This window comes from Myxocyprinus asiaticus, chromosome 9 (assembly GCF_019703515.2).
Source record: "Myxocyprinus asiaticus isolate MX2 ecotype Aquarium Trade chromosome 9, UBuf_Myxa_2, whole genome shotgun sequence".
Classification (NCBI taxonomy): domain Eukaryota; kingdom Metazoa; phylum Chordata; class Actinopteri; order Cypriniformes; family Catostomidae; genus Myxocyprinus; species Myxocyprinus asiaticus.
This window is the reverse complement of record NC_059352.1, coordinates 45,764,516-45,791,720: the sequence shown is the minus strand read 5'-3', so window position 1 is coordinate 45,791,720 and position 27,205 is coordinate 45,764,516. Positions and strand designations below refer to the sequence as shown.

At 35.5% G+C, this 27,205-nt stretch overlaps 1 protein-coding gene across 1 annotated transcript in view; it reads right to left on the bottom strand.

Annotated features, from left to right (window-relative positions):
- Positions 1–915: 915 nt before the first annotated feature.
- LOC127446656 (girdin-like) overlaps positions 916–27,205 on the bottom strand; it is a 38,937-nt gene continuing 12,647 nt past the window's right edge. The window contains exons 5-27 of the mRNA XM_051707765.1: positions 27,030–27,088; positions 26,786–26,869; positions 26,272–26,412; positions 24,734–24,900; positions 23,553–23,634; positions 21,035–21,193; positions 20,784–20,930; positions 20,479–20,629; positions 19,228–20,027; positions 18,981–19,108; positions 18,277–18,418; positions 17,909–18,067; positions 17,638–17,799; positions 14,890–15,167; positions 14,657–14,800; positions 12,373–12,559; positions 11,708–11,853; positions 11,497–11,589; positions 7,835–8,058; positions 6,119–6,202; positions 5,686–5,862; positions 4,719–4,775; positions 916–3,004 (exon numbers count right to left, since the gene is read on the bottom strand). Of these exons, the coding sequence (XP_051563725.1) occupies positions 2,313–3,004; positions 4,719–4,775; positions 5,686–5,862; positions 6,119–6,202; positions 7,835–8,058; positions 11,497–11,589; positions 11,708–11,853; positions 12,373–12,559; positions 14,657–14,800; positions 14,890–15,167; positions 17,638–17,799; positions 17,909–18,067; positions 18,277–18,418; positions 18,981–19,108; positions 19,228–20,027; positions 20,479–20,629; positions 20,784–20,930; positions 21,035–21,193; positions 23,553–23,634; positions 24,734–24,900; positions 26,272–26,412; positions 26,786–26,869; positions 27,030–27,088 (4,463 nt within the window). The 3' untranslated portion in view covers positions 916–2,312. The remainder of the gene's footprint in view (positions 3,005–4,718; positions 4,776–5,685; positions 5,863–6,118; positions 6,203–7,834; positions 8,059–11,496; positions 11,590–11,707; positions 11,854–12,372; positions 12,560–14,656; positions 14,801–14,889; positions 15,168–17,637; positions 17,800–17,908; positions 18,068–18,276; positions 18,419–18,980; positions 19,109–19,227; positions 20,028–20,478; positions 20,630–20,783; positions 20,931–21,034; positions 21,194–23,552; positions 23,635–24,733; positions 24,901–26,271; positions 26,413–26,785; positions 26,870–27,029; positions 27,089–27,205) is intronic.

Below are 27,205 nucleotides of genomic sequence, written 5' to 3'. Positions count from 1 at the left end.
ACACCACAGAAAGCGAATAGGGTCAAAGGGAGTGGTCTAGAAATAATCAATCTCCTATTTTAACTCTTCACTGTGTATTTTAAATTCAGCTATGGCTAATAAAGTTTCCCTGTGTCATTATTTAGTTGTAAGTTGTTTTCCAGACCACTGCTGAAGTATCACAAAAGACGGCGTTGTCACGTGGTGTTTGTTACTTTTTCCAGCGCTAGTGAGGATGGACCATACACAGTCGTTTGTGATGACTGGTGAAGGATAAAAAAAATACACATTGACGAGGCGGATTTTCATTTGTATTTCAGATGTCATATTTATATATATCATTTGAACGATTATAGGTTTTAGTGCGCACAATCCTACAATGAGACAAAAAAAAAACGTCCAGATTTAAATGTTGCTCAGTGGAGCTTTCGGTTTTATGGGCCACCCCGCGCCCCCTTGAGAAAGATTTTGTGTGATAGGTATATTTCAAACCAAAATGAAAATCTACCTTCATTTACTCACCCTCATGTTGTTCCAAACGCTGACTTCCCTTACGAAAATTGAAAGTTCATGGCAAATTCGCCACTGATAATTTTCACATGCAAATGAGATTGCGGCAAACTGTACATTGTTGCCAAAGGTTTGCCAGATGTTCACCACTACCGACGAAGAGCTGCAAAGTTCTGGCAAATATTTGCTGCGAATCAAAGTCTCATTCGTATGTGAAAATAACAAGAGGCTAATTTGTTGCAAGTTTGCGGCTAGTTTAGATTTCTGTAAGGGTTTCTTTATTCCGTGGAATACAGTGTTATACATGTTAATCAGAATGCTAGCTTCTGACACCAGTCACTTCTTTTAAACCATCCAAATAATTTCCACAAAAGAAAATGGAAACTTTTTTTTTATTTAATAAAAAAAAAAAAAAACATGCAATCTTTTATTTTTTATATTTTGAGCGACATATACTTCGTAAAAAGCAGGTACGATAAACACAAAATACAACAACACACTAATAATAATATATTTTTTAAGATGTATGCATTTCAATTTCATAAAATTCAATCAAATTTAACTAAATAATCTTTAACAAAACAATAAAAAAATGAAATATGTTTTATCAATACAATTTTGTTAAAAATTACACAAATCAATTTGAAGGAATTTTGTTATGAAATTGAAATACGTAAATCATAAAATTATGATTGACATATATATATTGAGTGCAAAAGCAAACAAACTAGCATATATTATTATGTTACAATGGGGAACAGGGAAAATGCTAAAAACAAAATAACAGCAGACGATACACAGGTAGTCTCAGATTATTGCTGGGTTTAACAAATACAATGTGCATTTACATTTAAATAAAAATAACAGAACAAACCCATCACACTCTGCTTTCTGCAAAGGGAAATATGACTGTAATATACAGTAGTTAGGACAATGAAACAGCAGTTTGATGCTCCATGCACATAGGGGTAAGACACTTGGTTTTCATTTCCACTGGCAATTTTCTGTCTTTCATGCATGTAATTCCACACAAATTAATATAACACAACAAGGATAATTTAACACAAACATAAAACGCAAACAAAATAACAAAGATGCTTTGACATATAAAAATAATGGAAAATAAAGGGAGATAAGAGAAAAATAATGAAGCTTGATGATATCATTCCAAATATCTTTAGTACAGAATCATCAACATATTCAAGACATATTCAAAGATTATTCAAGAACAATAAAGTGTTTATTGGCGTCCTGATTGATTACACCATCTCTGAATTCACCTCTTTATTTTTACTGTTTCCATTGTATATAATTGTCTTTCATTTTGATAATTCTGGCATGACTGGTCCATCACTAAGCACGTTGTATTTTGAACGCTAGTTTCCAGAATGGGATATCGGTGTTCTCCTGGCTGAAAAAAACATCTTAAAACAGTCTAAGGTTTTTTGCTGGTGTTAGCCGGTTTAAGATGGTCTCCCAGTCTGGCCCAACTGGTGCTCAACTGGCCAACTAACTAAACCATCTTAGGCTGGTTTAAGATGTTTTTTCCAACATAGTCTCATGAGAATTCATCACAATACTAAAAGATGCAAATTCGTTCCAGTTCATACGACTTCATGCATCAACCATTCACATAACTAGCAATTAGCATTACCCAAAAGACCAATACCAAAGCATTATTAATTCCACCAGTGTTGTTAAGTCCAGCCTGAATCTGCTAGACCAGCTTAAACCATCTAATACCAGCATATACCAGTCTGGACAGCATGGAAATGCAGGACTACATAGGTGTCTACATAGAGCCTGGTCTGATTGGTATTACTCTAACTTGACTCACTGAAAATAGTGTTAGTAAAGACTGAATCTATGGTGAAAGCTGAATCAAAAATGTCTTCCGGTTTGTGTTCTTCCTCTTCCAAGACTGGGCTTCCTTTTAAACCCTCTTCATTGGGTTCAGGTTGAGTCATTTGTGGTTCTGCTCCATTCTTACTGGACTGAGATGCTACAGACTTCCCTGACATAGTGCTGTGAACACTAGCACGCCAGGTGCTGCCCTCTGATGTGGAGATAACGTAACTGGCACGGGGTAAACTGGCCAGTGCCTGGCCTGGTTTGGGGCTTTGCATTGGAGAGGCAAAGCAGTTCAGACACCCTGAAACAGAGGATGACTTTCCTTGTGTCTCAAGAGCAAGTTTAGGATCAGCCTCTGTGCTTTGCACACTCTGAGTTTTATACAGTCCAATGCTCGCTTTGTCCAGCTTTTGGATTGAATGATCCCTAGTGGATCTTCCACTGCTGGATCTCCGTACCCCACTCCCTGAAGAGCAGAAGCCCAGTTTGGGTTCCTCGTGGTTGGGTTGGGCTGGCGATGAGGAGTCACTGGATGTGTGATGTCTGGATGAGAGTGGATCCACATGGGGGCTGCTATCACTGGACCAGGCTTCATTCTCAAAGCTCACACTGAACTCACCACTGCTTGCACTGGGGGCACGACTCGATTTGCCATTCAAGCCTGCTGAAAATAATAAGTAATAATCATCATCTGACTGTAACATCCTGTTAAAGTAAAAAAAATAATGTATAGGAATCAAGATACTGGCATTAGAGTTGTTACAGTTGCAGTCAACCTAGTCTCTTAGAGTCATGTTACTATACCTACATACATTTTTAAAACTGCAGTTTTAAATGAGTAAAACTGTAGATTTTTCAGTTTATAAACACTTACTTTTCACCATGTTCCTCACACAATGCTATTTTATGACTTCGAAACACTTTTACTAAAGAGTATGACTTGTAAAGCGATATATTAAACCAACTACATTAACAAGCTTGTTTGTGCGCGATCAAATTGTACCGTAGCTCAACTGACAGAGCATTGCACTTGTGATTCAAAGGGCCAGGGTACGAGACCTGAAGAGCATGCGAGTTGACACGAGAGCGGAAAGTATCATAGAAGCACCACAAAATGTCGTGATCGCTTCAGCAACTGCTTTTTTCACTAGACCTTATTCACAGTAGCACCATCTTTGATTTTTAATAGGAATGACAACGAGGCTGTGAGGGATAGACTTACCATCTCTTCAATGGCACGCATGGTATAAAGCTGTAAAGAGCTCCTGGATCACATCTAATTTTCAACAACTTGTGTTGTCTGGAGTTTTTTGTCAACTAAATGTTTTTTCAATGTTTTTTCTGCAGAACGATCCAAAAACCCTTTAAACTGCAGTACAGCCCATTGAAGTCTATTCCTCGAAGTCTATCCCTCACAGCCTCGTTGTCATTCCCATCAAAAATCAAAGATGGCTCTGCTATGAATAAGGTCTATAGGTAAGGTTTAGGTTTAAGGTTTAGTTTAGGGAGGTCAGTTTTGTTGATTTGAAACTCAATAGAGAATTAATCTTAAAAACCTCATCCACTGAGAAGGGTCTGTTTGGGTCCTGCAAGACAACTTAAAGGCCCGCCCACTACAAGTTATGCCCCCCCCATTTATACACTGTGTTTGTTGTGTTTATTTGGAGTCCCATAGCAACCCTACTATTACACCTTTCCCTACGCCTAAACCGAACCCTAACCACAAAGATTGAAAAATTAAAAGTTTGTAAAATTATTAAATATACCGCAACGCAAAAGTTTTATTTGAATACAATCATTCCTCCATATCAGTAGATAGTGACAGTGAGGAGAAACATGATGAAAATGAAGAGTAGAAGAAGATGCTAAGCTAACTGGCTAACCAGTTAGCTTGTAAGCTAACTGGAAAAAAAAGAACAGAGAAATGTTCAATTTCACTTTTTATATCATGGATTTAATATGTGACTAATCATTTAAAAGTTATTCTTTGTAATATTTACATGAATAAGATGAAATGTATCCTACAACAATTGCATTGGATTTTAAAGGCTCTTTCAGCCAATAGAATCATTTTGTGATCCAAGGGGGTCACATGGAGTAGGTGTGTAGTGGGTATTTCTTCGTCTTGCTTGAAGCAGCCAGATATACTTGCATCGTCTGGGAGAAAATGTTACTAGCTTTTAGCAAAATGGATATTTCACCACGAAACTATCTTGATACGCGTCATGAATCACATAATCTCATTTTGCAAAAATGTCACCACCAGTCATGCAATTTTCCAGAGATGAGGCTAGCTGCAGTGTTATTAGCAATAGGCTTGTGCTGTCTAGCAATCATGAAGTGAGCGGGTCTTGGAATGAAATTCAGAAAGTTCTTACCATGATTTTGTTCTTCAGTGCCATTTGGTGGAATCGTATCTTCTTGTAAATTCTTACCTGAAGGGTCAAATGCGTAAACACACTATTAGATGCTGGATAATCCATTGTAAAGGAATAGTTCATGCAAAAATGACAATTGTTTCATAATTTACAAACCCTCATGTTGTTTTAAACCTGTATGACTTTCTTATGATGAACACAACACAAGTTCTCACGTGAACATGCAAACCACTGTGTACAAACTTCTTTCAGTGCTCATGAACACTCAATGGACGTCACAATTTTCACTGCGAAATGACATTTTGGGTTGTTTTTCACCGAAACCTACTGTATGCCTTCAGAATATTCTGAATATGATGCACAAGGTGCATGGACTACTTTATGATACCTTCGGGTCCTTTTGTTAAGCTTTAAAACCCCTTACAAAAAATCTAGAGTTCTTACAAAATTGGCGCAAATTTTCCACTCATTATTTTCACATGCAAATGAGCTAGCGATTCGCCGCAAATATTTTCCAGAAGTTTGCAGCTCTTCACCGGTAGTGGTGAACCTGCAGCAAACCTTTGGCGACAATGAAGAGCTTGTCGCAAAGCTCATTTGCATGTGAAAATAATGAGTGGCGAATTTGCGGCAAATTTGCCAAAGCTCTCGGTTTTTGTAAGGGATGAGTCGCTATCCACTGCCATTGTATTTAAAAAAGACGGACCAAAATATTCATTAAAAATGTTTCCTTTTGTTTTCCACAGATGATAGAAAGTCATACAGGTTTGGAAAGAAATGAGGGTGAGTAAATAATGACAGAAGTTTAGTTTTTTGGGTGAACTATACCTTTCTACATTGGACAATGACTTTTGAAGACTAATTTGAGTTGCAATATGCAAAACAGTAAATCAGCAAATCCAAATGACAGAGGAACTGCCAATTTCAATGTGACGTCTATGTGATATGTACAGTTTTGACTTAGTACCTTGATTAAGAATAGTATTATGACTACTAATGGAAGAGTAATGAAGTAATGATGATGATGTGGAGTGTTTTTTTGACATGGCCATGGAGTGGTGCATTATTTTCTCTCCTGCTTGTTCCTTCAGCTGCCCAGAATCACCATCCAAACATCCCTCTGACTGGAGCAGGTCAAACATGGCTGAGATGGAACATGACAAGAGATGAAGATGACAAGTGATGAGATCTCTCCTTCTCTCTCTTTTTCTGAAGATTTCAAGATAGCTAAGGATGAATGTTGACTTGGGTGTGAAATGCTACGAGTAATTTGGTTCATATTTAAAAGCAATGCTATGGCTGATGCAAAGATAATTGGAGCAAATCTTTTATCAACCATGAAAACAAATGAGAGACAATGAAAGTCACAGGCATAACAGGAAAGACAGGTGAGGTCTTACACAGAGATCGACGAAAGAGAGACTTGACTTTTTCTTTCTCCTTTGGTTTGGAACGTTTAACATGAAACATTTTCAGAGCGTTGACTTGACCACCACAATGGAAAACATGAAGACAGGAAAAGAGGGAAGAAAAATATGAAAACTAGATTAGCATTTTGTGAAGGAAATAAAAGTGCTTGCAGGGCAGTAAATTCAGCTAAGGTAAGGTTCAGGTTTTGGTTCAGTCGAAATTAAAGGTGCACTCAGTAACTTTTGTCTTTGTGTCATCTTGGACTTACACTGACACTTAGCGGCTTGGATGTAGCATCATTTAAAATCAATAGTTTTCAGTTTCAGATGTCATTGTAGAAATGTAGTATTCATAGTCAGCCATGATTACTTTAATCAATGAGTGAAAGTGTCAAATAACAGGACGGTTACTGAGATTAATCGAGTAATATTCGGCTGGTCATGTGATTCTAACATGGCAGCCCCCATGTGAGGACCCTCTCCATGTAGAATAAAACAGCTTTTATAAGGTTACTGATATGACTGAGTCTTTATTATATTGAAAAATTACAGTTCATGTCTTTAGGAGTTCAACATTTTTAATGAGGAAAAAAATACTGAGTCCACCTTTAAATGCCGCACCAGAATCACTTTCTCGTGACACACAAAGTGGCTTCTGTTCCTCCTTTGCAGCGTAAAAGTAATATTTAAAAATGGTATTAAAAAAATGCAAGAATGAAAAGATCTTTCACAATTCATTATGCAATTATATGAATTAAAATGTGAGTATAAAGTTTACAAAAATAGATAGCACATAATACACTTTTTTTTAGAATGACGCATTTAAATTTCATAACAAAATTCCATTAAACTGAATTGTGTAATGATTAACTAAATTAAATATTTAGTTTTTTTATTTAATTTGATTAAAGATTACTCAATTAAATTTGATGGATTTTTTTTATGAATTTATAAATCTTAAATCTTAAAATAATTTTTTTGAGTGTAGATGTGAAGTAATTGCAGAGGAGTTATACTTAGTATTAGAGTTAGAGGTTTAGAACAAACACTAACCAGAATATCTGAGGAATACCAATACTATGCTGCCTTGAAAGCACCGTCATAATTTCCCCTTGTGGTCAGTAGTGTAAAAAGTTTTTAAAGGAAAGTATTACATTTTGTAGAACCTTCCATGATTATTATGAAGTCTATTTTCACAAATTTCACAGGCTTAAATTCTATTAAAGCCAAAAGATGTAAGCAAAAAAGTGTCTTTGAACAGTGTGGAAAAGGGTGGAAGACCATGGAAGAGAATGGATTATTTAAGGAATCAGGAAGAAACTCCAGCATGCACACATACAACATCCACATACTTCACATGCATGAGAAAACACATCAAATGTCCAGATATCTGCATAACATTTTATTTCGAGGCACTGATCTCCTCTTTAAGTGCCCTGTAGCGAACTTTTCTAAGGTCTGGAGAGCAGAAGTTGACGATTTTGTTTAACAATAGAGGTGATGCGTGGGGCGTGTTACAACTATCGCGGCTATCCTTTGAATCACTATTCCTTGACAGTTCCTTGACCTTTTTGCTATACTTTGCCTGACCTTGGGATGTTGGGTTTGGGGCAAAGGGCTTGCAGCCCACTGGATGGCTTGTTTCTGAATGTTCCTGGCTGGAATGTGCAACGGGTGACTGTCTCAGGTCATTGAGGTCATACTCACTGCTACTCTTCTTGGGGGATGGAGTGTCACCATTGAGAGAGTTGGAGGCAGATTCCTCTGAGCCCTGGGAGCCAATGAAGGAACCATTGTCGTGGCAGCTCAGTTTATCCAGACCTTCACAGGACTCCGAGCGGAGCGGGGGAGTAGAAAAGTGAACATTCTCCTGATCACGATTCCGAGTCTTCATCAACTTCCTCATCTTCAGTGTTATCCAGTTCCCACGTCTGCTTTGAGCAAGAGTTTGGGGAAAGAGAACGTTCTTTGGTACCAGAGCATTTTAGTGCCACTTTAAAATAAAAACTCCAAAGATTTTGGGAATAAAGTTGTAAAGTTTTGAGAATAAAGTCGTAAGATTAGGAGATTAAAAGACGTAATACTGTGTGAATAAAGTATAAATATTTAGATAAAAATACATCACAACATTACTTCATATGTATAATAATGCTACATATTTATTCTTGCAATTTTGACTTTATTCTCAAAATATTGCTACTTGAATCAAATTTTGCTATGACTTTAATCTCCTCATTTTAATTTTATTCTTAAAAATTGCTTCTTTAATCTCATAATGCAACGACTTTAATCTAGTAATCTGATTTTATTCTCAAATTATTACTTTTTTAATCTCATTATGCTACAACTTTATTCTCGTAATTTCAATTTTATTCTCAAAATATTGCTACTTTCATCTCATAATGCTTCGACTTTAATCTCGTAATTGTGATTTTTATTCTCAAAATATTGCTACTTTAACCTCGTAATGCTACAACTTTAATCTCGTAATTTTTACTTAACTTTACTCTAAAAATATTGCAACTTTAATCTCATTATGCTATGAATTTAATCTTGTAATTTTACTTTATTCGCAAAATATTGCTAGTTTTATCACAAAACCCTATGACTTTAATCTTGTAATTTTACTTTATTCTCAAAATATTGCTACTTTGATCTCATAATGCTATGACTTTATTCTTGTAATTTTACTTTATTCTCAAAATATTGCTACTTTGATCTCATAATGCTATGACTTTATTCTTGTAATTTTACTTTATTCTCAAAATATTACTACTTTGATCTCAATGCTATGACTTTATTCTTGTAATTTTACTTTATTCTCAAAATATTGCTACTTTGATCTCATAATGCTATGACTTTAATCTTGTAATTTTACTTTATTCTCAAAATATTGCTACTTTGATCTCATAATGCTATGACTTTAATCTTGTAATTTTACTTTATTCTCAAAATATTGCTACTTTGATCTCATAATGCTATGACTTTAATCTTGTAATTTTACTTTATTCTCAAAATATTGCTACTTTGATCTCATAATGCTATGACTTTATTCTTGTAATTCTGACTTTATTCTCAAAATATTTCTACTTTAATCTCATTATGCTATGAATTTAATCTCCTAATTTTAACTTCATTCTTAAAAAAATTGCTACTTTAATCTCATAAAGCTACAACTTTAATCTAGTAACTTTTACTTTTTTATCAGAATATTACTACTTTAATCTCAAAACGCTATGATTTCATTCTCATAATTTTGACTTTATTCTTAAAATATTGCTACTTTGATCTCATAATGCTATGACTTTAATCTTGTAATTTTACTTTATTCTCAAAATATTGCTAGTTTGATCTCATAATGCTATGACTTTAATCTTGTAATTTTACTTTATTCTCAAAATATTGCTACTTTGATCTCATAATGCTATGACTTTATTCTTGTAATTTTACTTTATTCTCAAAATATTGCTACTTTGATCTCATAATGCTATGACTTTATTCTTGTAATTTTACTTTATTCTCAAAATATTACTACTTTGATCTCAATGCTATGACTTTATTCTTGTAATTTTACTTTATTCTCAAAATATTGCTACTTTGATCTCATAATGCTATGACTTTAATCTTGTAATTTTACTTTATTCTCAAAATATTGCTACTTTGATCTCATAATGCTATGACTTTAATCTTGTAATTTTACTTTATTCTCAAAATATTGCTACTTTGATCTCATAATGCTATGACTTTAATCTTGTAATTTTACTTTATTCTCAAAATATTGCTACTTTGATCTCATAATGCTATGACTTTATTCTTGTAATTCTGACTTTATTCTCAAAATATTTCTACTTTAATCTCATTATGCTATGAATTTAATCTCCTAATTTTAACTTCATTCTTAAAAAAATTGCTACTTTAATCTCATAAAGCTACAACTTTAATCTAGTAACTTTTACTTTTTTATCAGAATATTACTACTTTAATCTCAAAACGCTATGATTTCATTCTCGTAATTTTGACTTTATTCTTAAAATATTACTTTTTTAATCTCATAATGCCACGACTTTATTCTCGTTATTTCAACTTTATTCTCAAAATATTGCTACTTTCATCTCATAATGCTACGAGTTTAATCTCGTAATTCAGATTTTATTCTCAAAATATTGCTACTTTAATATCATAATGCTACAGTTTTAATCTCATAATTTTTAATTAACTCTCAAAATATTGCTACATTAATCTCAAAACCCTACAACTTTATTCTCGTAATTTTGACTTTATTCTCAAAATATTGCTACTTTAATCTCATTATGCTACTAATTTAATCTCCTAGTTTTAAATGTATTCTGAAAAAATTGCTACTTTAATCTCAAAACACTACGACTTCATTCTACTAACTTTGAATTTATTCTCAAAATATTACTTTTTAATCTCATAATGTTACAACTTTATTCTCGTTATTTCAACTTTATTCTCAAAATATTGCTACTTTAATATCATAAAGTTATGACTTCACTCTCGTAATTTTGACATTTCTCAAAATATTGCAATTGAAATCTCAAAACGCAATGCCGTTATTCTCATAATTTTTACTTTATTCTCAAAATATTGCTACTTTAATCTCAAAACACTATGATTTTATTCTTGTAATTTTTACTTTATTTTCAAAATATTGCTACTTTAATATCACAGAGCTATGATTTCACATTTTGACATTTCTCAAAATATTGCTACTTTAATCTCATAATGTAACGAGTTTAATCTCGTAATTTTGAATTCTCAAAATATTTCTACTTTATTTTCAAAACATGACTTCATTCTTGTAATTATTGACTTTAATCTCAAAATACTGCTACGTTAATCTCATTATGCTATGACTTTAATCTTGTAATTTAGATTTTATTCTCAAAATATTGCTACTTAAATCTAATAATGTTACGACTTTATTCTCGTCATTTAGATTTTATTCTCAAAATACAGTATTGCTACTTTAATCTCAAAACGCTTTGACTTAATTCTCGTAATTTTTATTATATTCTCAAAATATTGCCACTTTAATCTCAAAACGCTATAACTTTGCTCTCGTAATTTTGATATTTCTCAAAATATTACTAAAATCTCATGATACAACTTCATTCTCATATTTTGACTTTATTCACAAATATTAATACTTTTATCTGCTATTTTGAGATTATTCTCAAAAGATTACGACTTTATTCTCATTATATTATGACTTAATTCTCAAAATCTTGGATTTGGCGTGGCACTTAAACGCTCATACTTTAGAGCTGAGAATCACAAAATAAAAAAATAAAAACCTTTATTCTTCCTCCAAACATGCCTCTTAGCATACCATTATAGAAAAGTACCTGCGTGAAGGTGATGGGTCATAAAACTTATACTGATCCATGATTTTCTCTTCCAGTTTTTCCTTCTGCCTCCTAAGTTCATTCAGTTTGTCTCTATAAAATTGAAAATATAATTAGCACACCACTTAAATGCTTTGAACATCTGAAATGTGCTTTTGTGAGAATTAAATTCTATATTACATAAATCAACGTTTTTACCAAATAAACTCACATATACTGTCTCTGCTCTACATGGAACAGGTCCTTGCTTTCCATAGTCTGGTCTAAAAGGGTTCGGTTCTGCAACATCAGGCTCTGGATTTGGTCCAGCAAGTGGCGGTTCTCTTCTTCCAAGTTCCCTTTAAGCTGAGTCAGCAACTGAACAGAGGAGCCACATAAAGAGGAGACTCATCAAGGACTTTCAGTGTTTAATTAGTAGCTATGTGTAAGAAGCAACAGACAGTTAATATGATGATATGGTGGATTAGTATAAATATCCCTGCTGTATAAAACAAGCATCTGGTCACCAGCAAATTTTTTGTTTGGATGCTAGTGTGTTGGTGTTCCCACCAGGCTTCTTAACTTGCTTAACCAGCAAGACTTCCTCAGTTAAACAGCTTCACCTTGAAGACCATGCTGGTTTAAAACTTCATCAGACACATTTTGATGGTGAATGTCATGTCATGAGTTGCGCAAAATTGGCACTAACTTGCATAAACCAGCCTGGACCAACATGGAAATTCATGCTGGTCTAAGCTGACATTCTCAGAAGTTACTCTATGGAAGTATGAAGAAAAGATCTCACAAAATGTTCTGTTCTGCTCTGTTTGAATGCACTCTGTACTGCTCTTGCTGTCTACAGCTCATCTGACAGTGTGTCTAACTGATGTTGTGTACCTCACACTGGTTGGTCAGTTTGATGGTGGTGATGTTCAGCTGCTGGTTGTGCTCTTTGAGTTTGAACAGTTCTGACTCCAGCTGTGTTTGCTCCAGTTTGCTTGAGTTCAGCTGACTTTTCGTGCTGTTGTGTTCTGCCTGAAGTCCCTCGTTTTCTGCCAACAGCTTCTGGTAGGTCTGATTCAGCCTGGGAAGAGGACGAAGCACAATGTTTGGTGCTAAATTTGAAAAATGAGAGAATAGCAAACATTTGTTTGTACAGGTTTTAGGTCACTATTTCATGTATATTTTTAAGTTTAAATTGGGTTAGTTTTTTATTGCAAACATTTAATGTTTTAATTAAACTATTTGTTTTGTGAAAGCATGCTCACACACTATTTTATTTTTTTTGTGCATATGGGTCTAGCTTGGACAGGAAATAAAATGAGGCTGAGCGATTTGGGTTCGGGTAAGGTAACAGGGTCTCTTTTGTGTTTGTTCTATAACTTACAGGAATAGTTCACCCAAAATGGACAATTCTGTCATTATGTACTCACACAAATGTCGCTCCAAACCCATATGACTTTCTTTCTTCCGTAAAATACAAATGGAAACATTTTTAAAAGTCTTTATACCGCTTTTTGCCATATAATATAAGTAAATAGTGACTTTGGGTAGGACAAAAGAAAACAAAAAAACACCATAAAACCACAGTAAAAGTAATGGATACCATATGGTGTTTTATTAACAAAGTTCGGGAGGAGCAAGTTCATTTAATCCGACCAATCACACAGCCAGAGTAAGAATATATAAACAGATGCTTACCTCTTCATAGCATTGAGAGTTTCCGGTATCCCACCACCTCCCCATCTCCTATCTATTCCATCAATACTAATCCAGTCCACGGGGCATTTGAGCTCAGGTCAAGTCTCGAGCCTCGAGCCCTCCGCCAGGGACAGCAAGCCACATATGTTTACGCTATCCTCACTGCAGGATTACATTAACTTGCGAACTATATTCCAAGTCTTCTGAAGCCATATGATCACAAACCGAAATGTAATTCATTTTTCACTCTCAGATCAAATCATTGATGATCTGAGTATGCACCGCCCAAATTAAAGGGATAGTTCACACAAAAATAAAAATTCTCTCAACATTTACTCACTCTAATGCATTCCCAGATGTGTATGACTTTCTTCCTTCTGCTGAACACAAACAAAGATTATTAGAAGAATATTTTAACTCTGTAGGTCCATACAATGCAAGTGAATGGGTACCAAAACTTTGAAGCTCCAAAAGAACATAAAGGCAGCATAAAAGTAATCCATAAGACTCCAGTGGTTTAATTAATATCTTCAGAAGCGATATGATAAGTGTGGGTGAGAAACAGATCAATATTTAAGTCCTTTTTTACTATAAATGTCCACTTTCATTTTCAAGTTCTTCTTTTGTATTTGGTGATTTGCATTCTTTGTGCGTATCACCACCTACTGGACAGGAAGGAGAATTTATAGTAAAAAAGGACTGAAATATTGATCTGTTTCTCACCCACACCTATCATATCACTTCTGAAGACATGGATTTAACCACTGGAGTTTTATGGATTACTTTTATGCTGTGTTTATGTGCATTTTGGAGCTTCAAAATTTTGGTAACCTTTCACTGTAAGGACCAACAAAGCTGAAATATTTTTCTAAAATTTTTGAGAACGTTTAAGAGAATTTTCATATTTGGGTGAAATATTCCTTTAAATATGGTTAGACATCATGACATTTGGTCATGAACATTGTTGGGGAAGTTACTCAAAGTAATCCACTGCAGATTTTGAATTACTTCTCTCAAAATGTAATTTCATTATGCTAGTCATTATCATTATTTATCAAAAAGTAATCACGATGCTAACAACTTTAACTACTAACAACTTTAACAACTACGTGCCACACACTATTCAGCTGTCACAGAAATGCAAACAAACTAAAATATGAACATAATTGATGTTTTATATAGCACGGTTGCTCAGTAGGTAGCACTATTGCCTCACAGCACTATGGTAAAAAGTATTTAATTTTTTTTAATGTGTGTGTGTTCCATGAAACAAAGAAAGTCATTCAAGTTTGGAATGTGTAAATAATAGCAAAATTGTAATTGTTGGGTGAACTATTCCTTTAATGCGCATGTGGACATTTAGTGGCGATATACCAACATGATGGTTTTTTCAGGTTTTATAATTTTTTTTAGAATTATTTAAAAAAAATGCACTCCCATAATGAGAGCTAAAACTCACAAGCAAACACACAACACTGACCAGTCTTTCTCATCTCTGAGTCTCTGGCACTCTGCTGTTGCGTTCCTGTGCGTGCAGATCTCATTCTGCATCTTCTGCTGTTCCTCTCTCAGAGCTCTCTCTAACCCCTCAAGCTGAGCCCTCTGTTGAAGTAGTGTGTTATACCTGCAAACAGATGAACACCTCATGTTAAGAAAGCCATCCAGCAGACCAGTCACAGCTGTTTGTGGGTAAATAAGAGTATGTGTACTAACTTGTCCTCCAGTGATCGGTGCTCTATCTCCAGGGTTCTATGACTGTTCTCCAGTGTGGAGTATCTGTGGGACAGCACCTCCAGCTCTGCTGCCTGTCTCTCGTGCAGGACGCTCAGCCTCTCGTGATCCCGCAGGAGAAGTTCATTAACGGTGCGCAGATCTTCTCTCTCTCGTGCTACACCCTCTCTTTCTACCTCTGAACTCTGACACTCTCGTTGCAGCTGGGCATTATGGGCCACCAGTGAGGCATTCTGAGAAGATACAGTGGACTTCTCTACCTGGGAGAGACATGAAATGAGGCTGATGTTTGGTCAAAACTGTGACACTGTTTACGGTGTTTTTGACTTTAACCTTTTATATCTTATTACTATTGTTAAAATATATTTGTGCAATAAATATTTCACCCTTCTGTCAACTCTAAAAAAATCAAAATTGAGGGGTTTGTTTCCAGGGAACCACACAAACTGATTAAATGTGTACCTTGAATGCACTGTAAGTTGTTTTGAAAAAAAAAAAAAAAAAAGCCTGCCAAATGCATTTAATTTTGGGGTCATCTTTGACCCCAAATTATGAAGTAAGAAATTACATTTATTTACAATAAGGTCGTATTTGTTAGCATTAGTTTACTACATTAATTAACATGAACTAACAACGAACAATACTTTTTCAGCACTTAACATAGGTGTTCTTAACGTTAATTTCAACACAAACAAGTTTAAAGTTAAAAGTTGTATGTGGTAAAGTTAGTTAATGCACTATGAACTAACATGAACAAACAATGAACAATTGTATATTTATAAATGAACATTAACCAAGGTTAATACATGCTGTAAACTATATTGTTCATTGCTTGTTCATGATACCTAATGCTTTTACAAATGTTAACAAATAGAACCTTATTGTTAATTATTTATATATATTATTTTCATGACATTGCTCCCCAAATTTTCATTACTGTATTGCAAAAAACGAACTTTCATTACTGTAATATGAATATATATATATATATATATATATATATATATATATATATATTTGTTTTTTTTTAAATACTGTATTACAGTAACAAGAATCTAATTAGGATCATCATTTAGAATAAATAAAACAAACTAAAAAGTAAAATGTTAGGATGTATTACAGTAATATTACATTGTGTTTAATTGTAATGAAAATAATGTAACAATGCAAAAAATTAGTAATGGTCTAAAAAATAGGCTTCATTTTTTTTGTGCAAAATATTATTTTTTTCTTTGGATTTTGGTGTGAAATGAGACCTGTTTTTGTGACATTTACCCATTTTGTATCCAACATGATCAAATGTGAAATCGACTTGTTGCTTCTGAATGTTCATGTACTCTAAAACTGACCCCATTCTGCCGAATTACTGACAAGCGCCATCCCACATCAGACATTTTTGCATTAATTCCAACAGGTGCACATTTCCCTATGGTGCTACTGATAGCATTTTGCGCATCTCCAGGACACGGGTTCTGGTCCCATGGAAACCAGGAAGTAAATAATGTTCACAAAAACAATGGTGAGCACAATTCTGAGGTTGCATTTTTCACTCTTAACCTCCTGAGACATGAGCATGACTGCTGTGTGCATTTTCCATTTCCCTTTTTAATTTGTGACTAGTAGGTGGGACAGTGGGACTAAGTTCTGAAATTTTAAATAATACCAAAGCCATAGAAAGTTAAATGGTTTATTATATTTTCAAGAGTGCTGGTTATTCATGTTTTTGAGACTATACAGACATTATATAAGAAATGGGCATAATTAATTCTGATTCAATGTAATGGCCATCATCATCCAATCACTGCCAACCATGTAAATATAAAATTTTACATGATAAATTCTGAAGCTATGTACTGATTACCATTGTCCCATGTCTGCTAAACATGTTGAGTGGTTCAAACATCATCTGCAGCCTGAAACTGAACTTTTGATAGGAAGTTTGGATTGAATTCACTTAGCTATAGGATGCTCCCTTGCTCCCTAATTAGGGAATGACTTAACCTCCAGTGTGCTGTCTGTCTGCACTGATCTCAGAACAGTATGAAATGCACCTTATTTTCATCCTAACGCCATATAAAGTCTCTGAAAGCAACATTTTTCAGCTTTTGGATGAACCAATCGATTCTCAATGTGAAAATGCACAGTAAATACAGGATTTCTAAGGAAAAAATGCACTAAAGTACACATTAGTGTACATTGTGTTTAGCAGCGTGGTGTTTCGAAATAAATCACTCAATTTTTAAAAATGGCCATCGGATGAATCTAGAGAAACTTAATTTGGTTTCTTACCAGATGTACTTTTGTTGCCGTTTCTCCCAAAGACAAACTCCGATGTGGTCGGCACCATGTTGTTTTGTCACATGACAAAACAATGTCGGAAAGTCGAAAGTTTAACCCTTTACTGACAGCACAGATTCTCCTGAACTGAGATCAGATTAAATTAATTTAAATTATGTGTTGCGTTTGGCAAAGCCAAAATACCACGTGTACGCATGTGTACATGCGGGGTTGCACGAGGTTAAATGAACTTTTTAGTCCACTGAGGATTAAGGCTTTGGGTTAGGGGTAGAGGTAAAACAATATACATATTAACTGTATTTGTAGTTAACATCTAAAATCACAACTCGCTTTTGGCTCCACCCTGTGGACATTTCATCTCAAAAGCACAGACCGATTTCGGTAGCACAACTTTCGACACTTTGATCAGTCTGACCATTTAATGCAACTCACCTGCAGTTGGGCATTGTGTGTCTGCAGTGTTGTGTTGTTCTCCTGCAAGGATGCTGTCTGCTGTTGCAATGCAACAATTTGTGCCTGCAACCCATTTGACTGCGTCTGCAGGCTCTGCAGCTGGGTGTGCAACGCCTGCTTCTCTGCCTGCAATGTTGCATTCTACACAAGAGAAACCAATGGTGAGTAGTTATAAAGATCTAAGCACTAAACTTGATATGAATGAAACTGTATTTGTTGTTGAAGATCAGTGGATACTTTGAAGACTCACATTTCTCTCCACCTCAATGAGTCGATCTTTGAGCTTGAGCAATGCCCACGTGGCCTCATGGCTCTCTCTCTGCCATGCGCTTGGAGCCAGTGGTGGAGATCTTTGTCCCTCATTTTCCTCTTCCACCCTCTGGAGCAAAGCCTCATAGCTCTGCTTGACCTGCAACAGTTCACTAATTACAAACTATCTCAGATTTATCATGTAATGTGTTAGATATGAGTCAGAAAAGACATCCACTACCTGAATGGGCCACTGGAGAAAATATTAAACATATTGTTCTTATTCCAAAGATATAGAGTGGCAGTCTTGTTACCAAGACGGTTGCAAAGTGAACCGTCTTGCTTAAAAATGACTTGGGATTCACTCACATTTTTGAGATCGTGCCGTAGTTGCTGGTTTATATTGGACGACTCCTGCAAACGGGCCTCCAGGGCTGCCATTCTCTCTTTTTTAATCTTTAGAGATTTCATTAGAGAAGACTCCAGCTCGGACTCCAAGTGCTTACATGGGCTGTGAAAAGTAGAGAGAGTGGCGGAGACAAAGACGGAGACAGTGAAAAACCTGTCAATGCTGCCATTTAGACCAATCGCGTTCTTATGCAAAAAAAAAAAAGTTAGACACAGCGCAATGGAAATAACAGAACGTAGGTGTCTCGAGACACGTTTTGAAAAGTTAAAGTTCTTTTTAAGTTGAAACGCCGTATAAGAAATGTGGCGCTCCTGCAGAAGATGATGAACAAACAGACAAAGATGTCTGTCTAGCACATGTTTACATAAAAAAATTATTGAAAAACACCACAAATGCACAACTCGTGTTTGATGTGAATGGCCCCCAAGGAGAAAGACTCAGTTTTGTTTCTTGTAAGCATTAACTTTGTTTCAGATGTTTCTCCTTAAATTCCTTAGGAGAAATAGAAATAGACACAAATGAGACAATTTATGACATGTAGTCTGAGTATGCTCTGTATATAATATAATTGCTGGAGAAACATCAAAGAGATCTAATTTCTGATTTTTCTTTCCAATGGGATTATCTTTAGAGTCACTGAACATATAAGTGAATATATACATACCTCTGGTCTACAGATCCCTGGTCTCCAATACATGTCTCGTGCTTTAACCTCAACCTCTCCAGTTCATAAGTCAGTTTCTCAAGATCAGTCTCCTTCTGCTCATTTTTGAACCTCTGGTCCAGCAGTTCCTACAGAAGACAAGATGCCCTTTAAGTATCCCTTTAAACGACCCACTTATAATTGGGGAAAAAATAACAGAACAGCACCAAAACTTAAGATTTTATAAAGCCTTTATTGCACTCTTGACCTCTCTTAATGTAGTCAACATCTTCTGGTCAACTCCAGTCTGTTCAAGCAGTTCCTGGTTGTCCTTCTCCAGCTCTTTGTTCTTGGCACAAGCCTCACTGAGATAAGAAGCCTTTTTTACTAGGGTACGGTTCTCCTTCTCCAGAACCGCCAACTTCAGAGTGCTACTTTCCAATGAGGCCTCCTGAATATTCACTTGTTGCCGTAGTCTCCTAATCTCCTTCTCCATAAAATTCCTATCTTGTTTTACATGTTCGTTCTCCACTAGACCTTGGTTTTCTATCTCCAGTTGTCCTTGGTGTTGGTTGGTGATTGACTTGAAACTATGTTGAAGAATCTGATTCTCTATCTCCAGTTCATGGAGTTCTACTTCAAGACATTGGAGCTTGCAGTTACCGTTTTCCAAGGATGCATGCAGATGTTCATTTTTGGGGGTCTGTGTGGTCATTGGAAAGTTGTGCCCAGCAAATGCTGAAGAAAATATGGCAGTCGTACAATCTTCTAGCTCTATTCCCCCATTTTCCACTACATATTCAGGTTTGGCATCCATTGCTTCCTTCTCCTTTTCAGAAAAGCATTCAATTACTTGAACACTTCCATTGTCCTGTTCTTTCCCATTAGAGTCATTCTCCAGTGTTCCCTGTGCAGGGCACCCTTCACTGGTATAAGAATGAAAGTCATCTGATGGGTGTCTGGTTCCTCCTAGTTCTTCCAGGGCTTTCATCATCTGGTTCTCTTTTTCCAATTTCAGCAACCTGCTACATGTCGTCTCTGTTACCTCCTGGCCCAAAGACTTCAGCTCTACAACCAAAACACCCCTTAAGTTTATTCTTATTTATTATTTGTTATATTCTCAAAGGAATGGCAAAAGAAAATGCAGTTTTCTGCATGCTACCATATTGGTTCATGGGTTAAAAATGCAATTCACACAAAACAGTTAACTGAATTGAATACACCTATTCAATGATGAACATGTTTTTAATTTAGAAGTTCGAAGTGTTTTTTATATTTTTTTTCTGGGCCTTAAAGGGATAATTCACCCAAAAATGAAAATTCAAAATCAATGTTTTGTAGAAAATGCTAAAAAAAAATAAAAAAATAAAAATCAAAGATTTATGAAACCAACATGGACACAAAGATTCAATTTCTACAAACTTGATACATGTGTTTTAAGCTAGATTTTTATAAGATTTCTAATTTGTATTACCTCTGACAACCTAATTTTTCAATTACCCATATATTAAATATATACCTGTTCCAAAAGTTTGATGTGGGTTCTTGGTGAGCTGCTCTAGCTCCCAGCCCAGATGTTGTGACTCCTCCATACTTCTTTTCTGCGAGAGCTCCAGTGCAATGTTTCTTTCCAATAGCTCCTCTATGCGTCTCCTGTCCACATCTCTCTCCTATAACACATTAGGCAGCTGAATGAATCCCACAAAGCTTGATAATTACACAAAGCATGGATTGGAATGGTGAGAGTATGTTGATGGTAGATACAGTAGAAATATTGAGGTGCATTAGAAGATCCTTTTGATGGTATCATTCCTTCTTTCCCACCTCTTCCATGTCATGGACTTTTGCTTCTAGTAGTAGGTTGTGTTTCTCAAGTTGGTGCAGTTTGTCAGATCGTGCTATGATGTTCTGTAGCTGTTCCTCCAGCATGGCTTTACTTTCCATCAACACCTGATTATCCTCTTTTAGCTCCTATCAATGCCAAAAAGAAAACCACAAGTCAAACTATAAGAAAGTTAAGATGAGATTTCTCTCTCATTCACAAAGACACACAAAAAACATTATTAAATACACACCTCCAGTTTGACCTTGTAAAAGTTCATATTGTGAAGTTTATCTCGGTAGCGAGTGACTTCACTCTCCAGTTTGTCCGCTCTGATGGCTCGTTCCCTCATGGCATCCAGCTCATCACGGTACATTCTTGCCGCTCGCGCATCTGTTAGCAGTTGCATGTTCTATGGTGTGCCCCCAAAAAGACATGGGACAGAGACAGCAAAGGGGTATAAAATTCTGTACTAACATTACAATAATGACAAAAAAATAAAACAAAAAAACAAAGCAGGATCAAGTGTTGGAATTGTATGTAACAGCAAAAGGTTCCAATGCTGTTATATGAATGATCAGAACTCTTGGAATGCTGCTTATCCAACACTGCAAAAAATCATTGTCTTACTGAGTATTTTTGTCTTATTTTCCGGTAAAAAAATATCAGTAACACTTTATTTGACCATGTCCATGTTACACATATTACATGTTACTATTATAAATTACTATAGTAATAACAATAACAATATGTAAGTACAAGCAGCTCTACAAAATAATTACATATCAGATACATGTAGTTTATTAGTGTTAATCAGTAATTACCTATGCAAATACATAGTAACATGAACACTGTAAAATAAAGTGTGACCAAAATATCTAAACATCCTTGAAACAAGAAATAAGTGAGAAGCAGAATGTTGTTTTAAGAGAAATGTAACAACATTTATTGGGATTTGGACAATGAATCTTTGAATCAAGTTTGATTTCTCTGACAACATGACAAAATATCTTGTCATTTTGCTTCAAGTAAATTTATCTTGTTTTAAGAATGTTTAGATATTTTTACCAAAAAACAAGACAAAAATTATATGTAAGACAATTTTTTTGTTGTTGCAGTGAATCAGTGGATTAGAACTAAAATATGACCATGCAAATGCACAATTCTACAGCTATTCAGTATTCAGTAGTGATGTTTCGTTTGTCTTTTTGAACGAGACATTTAAGTGAACAAAATGTTCTCATTCGCCTCCATGCACTGACTCATATTTCTCGTTCACTGACGTCTCTCCCTTTCGAAGCCAATGAGCTCTACTGCTCTTCATGCCTGTAAAGACGGACATTATTGCGAGCCAATAGTATCTGAGAGCGGGTTGTTTGGAGCATATCATTGGTTTAACCCACTGAACAAATACACCCCTTCACTGAACCAGTCGGTCATTTGAGTCTGAAAGAGACAAGACATGAACAAGCTGAATGTACTGGTAAACTCGTTCGCGAACAAAATGAATGAATCAGTCATCTCGTTCGTGGTTGAGAATCTGCTGACAGGCTGAATGAGAGGAGGAGCTGCATGTCGTTTGTTCAGTTCATCAATCTCGTTCAACAAAAAAAAGGATCCGGATGAATTATGAATAAAAGTGAATGATGACCACACATTACAATGACATATGGCTATTAATGAAACTCATAATAATTTTTTTAGGTTAGTATTGTTGTCTTTTTTGTATAGCTTGATTTGTGTTCAGCAGTTCACAATATGATACTGTAGATATGCTTTGTTGTCATTTGTGGGGAAATGCTTATGATGCTTAAACACACTGCAGTGCTAGTCTCTTAGTAGAATTGTGGACACGCAAAATTTTATTCAATGTAAATACTCCTTCAAAACTTATAAGACCGTCATTTGGAACCATCTACAGGTGCAAAGCTGTAATTTGCAGAAATTAATGAATCAATAAATTAATCTGAACAAATCTTTTTGGTGAATGGATTCAAAAGACTCGAGTCACTGAGATGAATCAAATTCACCACCACTAGTATTAGCAACTTTCCCCATGAATGACACTGTGAACTATGCTGGTACACAGTTTAGTGAGTCATAACACAGGTCATTTTCATGTGTTATTTTTTAAAGGTAAAGTAGCAAAATCAACCTGTTTAATACTAAGGATAAGAGAGTGGTTGGAAAATGGCCATATAAAACAAAATTTCAACAAAGTTTTCACAACTCTCGAAAAGATTTAGCACGTCAGTGTGGGTATGCCACACTGATTGGATTTTGGTCTTGATGTACTAGATCTGCTATGATGCTGCTGCTGCTAGAACATACACAGACATACTGAGTTAAGCGTGAGGACATGCTGCTGTTGCTGCACAATTAGAAAAACACAAGACATGTTGCATCAAGCATGTCATATAAAATGGTACTGCACTTTTAGACATGAATACAAATCCCATTTAGCAGATCTAGACCAGTGGAGCTGGGGAGGAGGAGGGTTTCTGAGAAAACAAGCAGCATGCTGCTGTGAAACCGGCTTAATTGCAAACTGAGAAATTTAAATATGAGCCAATTGGCTTGACATATCACATGTGAGCGAGCTGATTGGCTAACAAGTTCAAAGAACCCATCTGCTTGTGCCATTGAGAGATACAATATATACAACTTAGTTGTATATCACAGAAAAATATAAAATACTTCAAAATATCAAGTTCATAGTTGGAGCCTGAGATCAGACACAATCATGTAAAATATAATTTTATTTTCAGTACCTCTTGCTGGAGCCTTTTAAGCTCTGATTCCATATTGTCCAGGTCCTGTCTGCAGTCCAACAGCTGTTCACTCTTCTCTTCTCTGTTGGGACATAGGAAACAGAAGGTTTGTAGACTTAAGAAACCAATATTCACGCAAGTTTCATCCAGATGATTAATATACGTAACATTGTGATATATGTGATAATAGATCTTTATTTGAAAATCACTGATAATTAGCATATTCACAATCACATATTCATTTTGTAACACTGACAGAGCTGTGTTGTTTTGTTAAGACATTTGCATTCAAGTGCCACCCGAGGACATATTTCAAAATAGAAGCTTAAGAATGCTACAGTATGAGGGGTATTGTACAGTGGGTCTTGTAGAGGGATGGAAAAATGTATGGATAGAAGGATGGATGAGTGGAAATGGGGGGGTGGGGTTGTCTGTAGCATTACACTAAGAGGATCAAAGTGGGTCAGTAGAATGAGGAAGGACCCTGCACTGCACAGTCTATTTAATCTGGGACAAGCTTCCTAAAGACATCTCTTACCATAACCACACAACCACTGCTTATTGATTAAAGGAATATTCCAGGTTTAATACAAGTTAACCTCAATCTACAGCATTTGTGGCATAATGTTGATTACCACAAAACTTATTTTGACTGGCCACTCCTTTTATTTAAAAAAAGCAAAAATCTGGGTTACAGTGAGGCACTTACAATGGAAGTGAATGGGGCCAATCTGTACAGATATGGCCATCGATATATATTTTTCATCAGCTAAGTGTTAAAGACATAATGAAATCATTTGACTTGTTTTCTTTCCTGTATTGTTGTATTTCCTATTTTGTCTCTAGCATATAGATGGCCCCAAATCTAACAGTCCACTGCTCTAAAAAATATCCTAAGAGCCTGGTTTGCATGTCTTAGGTGGCTTACGCTGGTCTTAGCTGGATTAAGATGGTCTCCCAACTATTTTAGACTGGTTTAGCTGTTTTTTTAAAGCTGGGACCTAGACTAAATGCCACAAAAGTACCATTTTCATTTCATGGGGTTTTTCAGACACTGAGAAAAAAATCTCACACCTATAAACAAACACACATGTAGTCACCCTGGGTTCGTTTAAGCTCAGCTGGTCATTCATCATGTCTGTGCATGTCTAAGTCAGTTTTGTGTGTGTAAATATGCTTACAGCTCCTGTCTGAGGCGTTTGATCTTGGCTTTAGCATCGCTCAGCTCTAGTGCCAGATGCTGCTGGGATAAAGGGAGCTGACTGCTGGAGGACTCGGTGAGGGAGGGGCCATCACTGAACATTGCAGACTGCACTGTCTCTTTCCCCTGCAACAGCTCCACGAGTGTCTGCCAGCAGAGGCAGAAAGAGTCATTGGGGTAAGGTGGAAGAATGAATTAGTTATGCAATTAACCCTTGGATGGTCTTCACGATCAAGTCCCTACTTAGAACCGGCTGGGTCAAACTGACCCATTTTTTATGTATAATTTCAAAAGCTTGTAATAAAGGCTCTGTTTGCTCTGTCTCTCTACTTTAGCAATCACTAGAAAAAATAATGTTTTTTCTATCACTCCATCAGAATATATAGATCTGAAAAGCAGGGGGCACCCCAACATATTTTGTGACTCTGCCCATAGACATCCAGTTTTTCTGGGGAAGCCCTGCCCCTCCCCAATGTTTTGTGGAATATTTTGGCCTCTGAATGGACTACAAACGTGATCTTGGTGTCATTTTAAGCGTAACTTTGCAATGATGTATAATATTTCATAATCAACAGTCAGGAATATAATCAAAATACTTTTTTTGCTGAACAGTATTTGAGACATAATTATGTACCCAGGCAAGCTGACAGACAAGTAGAAATAGACTCATTTTGTAAAAAACAACCTAAAGTATGAGCTTTGTGGCTACTTGGGGCTTACAGAAGCAGTGCTCTGAGCAGACTGTTTTTTTTTATTATTATACAAACAAAATAATCGAATAACTAATACATTTAATTTAAATTTATTCAAATTTTTCAAACAGGTGTTTATTTGTTTTTTATCTCATTTGAACATGTCAAACATTTGAATGAACACTGAATTAACAGTAAAATAACTTCTGAACAAATGAATAACAATAAAAAAAATCTCGTGTTTGCATTTGTGGTCAGTAAGTCTGTATGTGTTTGTGTGTGTGTATGGATGAATGTATGTATGCATGTGTGTGTTTACTTACCATTTTACGTACCATTTTACAGCTTTCTCGTTTCTCAAGTTTTTATATGAACCCGGTCAAATTGACCCAGAGGTACAAAGTAGGTTTTTTTTTTTTTTATAGCTTTGTTTATAAATACATGAAATTTTAAAAAATACATTGCCTGGTTCAGATCACCTATGTGGAGGATGTCATGAAGTTTCAGGCGGAAAACTTAAAGTTACGTCTATGTAAATTAGTGTTAAAAGTTCAAACGGGTCAAATTGACCCGTGAGTCCATCCAAGGGTTAAACTGCTTTGACTTCACCAAAAAGGCATTAAGAAAGTCCAAACATTAGTTTGGATAAGAAAAAATGATGAGTGAAGCAATATTATTTAAATCCTTTTGTTAGAATGTGCTCATAAAAGTAACAAAATAAACCGAATTCCTGAATTAAATACTAGAAAAAAACAGCAAAGGAGTAAAGTTAACTATCCCCTTCTGAGACCATTAACTGAAAATCTCATTAAACTTTTGAATATACCTCAAATTGTCGGTCTCTCTGGTCCACTAGAATTTTGAGATTGATTGTCATACTTCTGCAGATGTTTTCCCATTCATCTGGACACAGACCCTCTGTCTCCAACCAGTGCAGATCAAACACACTGTCCTGACAGTGAGTCACCTAGAGTGAAGCATTTACACAAAACAATGACTTATTTGGCATTTTGTAGTCTCTAAAACCATATTGTTTTATACGAAACAGCTCCTGCTAAGAACAGTGCATAATACATAATAAAAATAGTTGTTCACAATCAGAAAACAAAAGGGCTTCTAATTTATTATCCTGTTATGATATAAAGACACACGATATGTCTGTTGGTGGGTGCTTTCAGGCAGAGATGACGTGTGGTTAATTCTGAGAAGTCCAACTGAACATAATTACATAATAAGCCATATTGTGTCATATCTGACAGGCAAAATCAAATCAACCCTTGATCAAAATGGGATATGAATATGTCTTATTTTAATATATATACGGTGAAGTATTCAGATACCTCTTGGATATGAGCCGCGATTGCTGCTTTTGTGTCAAAGTCAAGTCTTTGTATATTCTCAATGTATTCCTCTTTTTTTTCACACTGCAAAACAGTAACAGACAGTAAGTGAAAATGAGTTATTGGGTTATTGATTTAGTTTGTGTAAAGAGATAACTGAACAAAGATGGCAAGTGCTCTGTTTGAAATTGTCCACACAGTGCTGTGAAAATGTGAAATATTGTGTAATACTGTGAAATATCACCTGCACAGCACATCCAAGCAACAGTAACAGCAACTTCCTCATTTCTTCTAGACCTTCCTCTAGAAACAAAGTAGGTTTCTCATCAACAAAGCCAAAATCTGTGCTTTTTAATGGAATGCAACTGAATTACACACAGCTCAACCTGAATCATCCTGAATACAGTTATTTGGTGCACT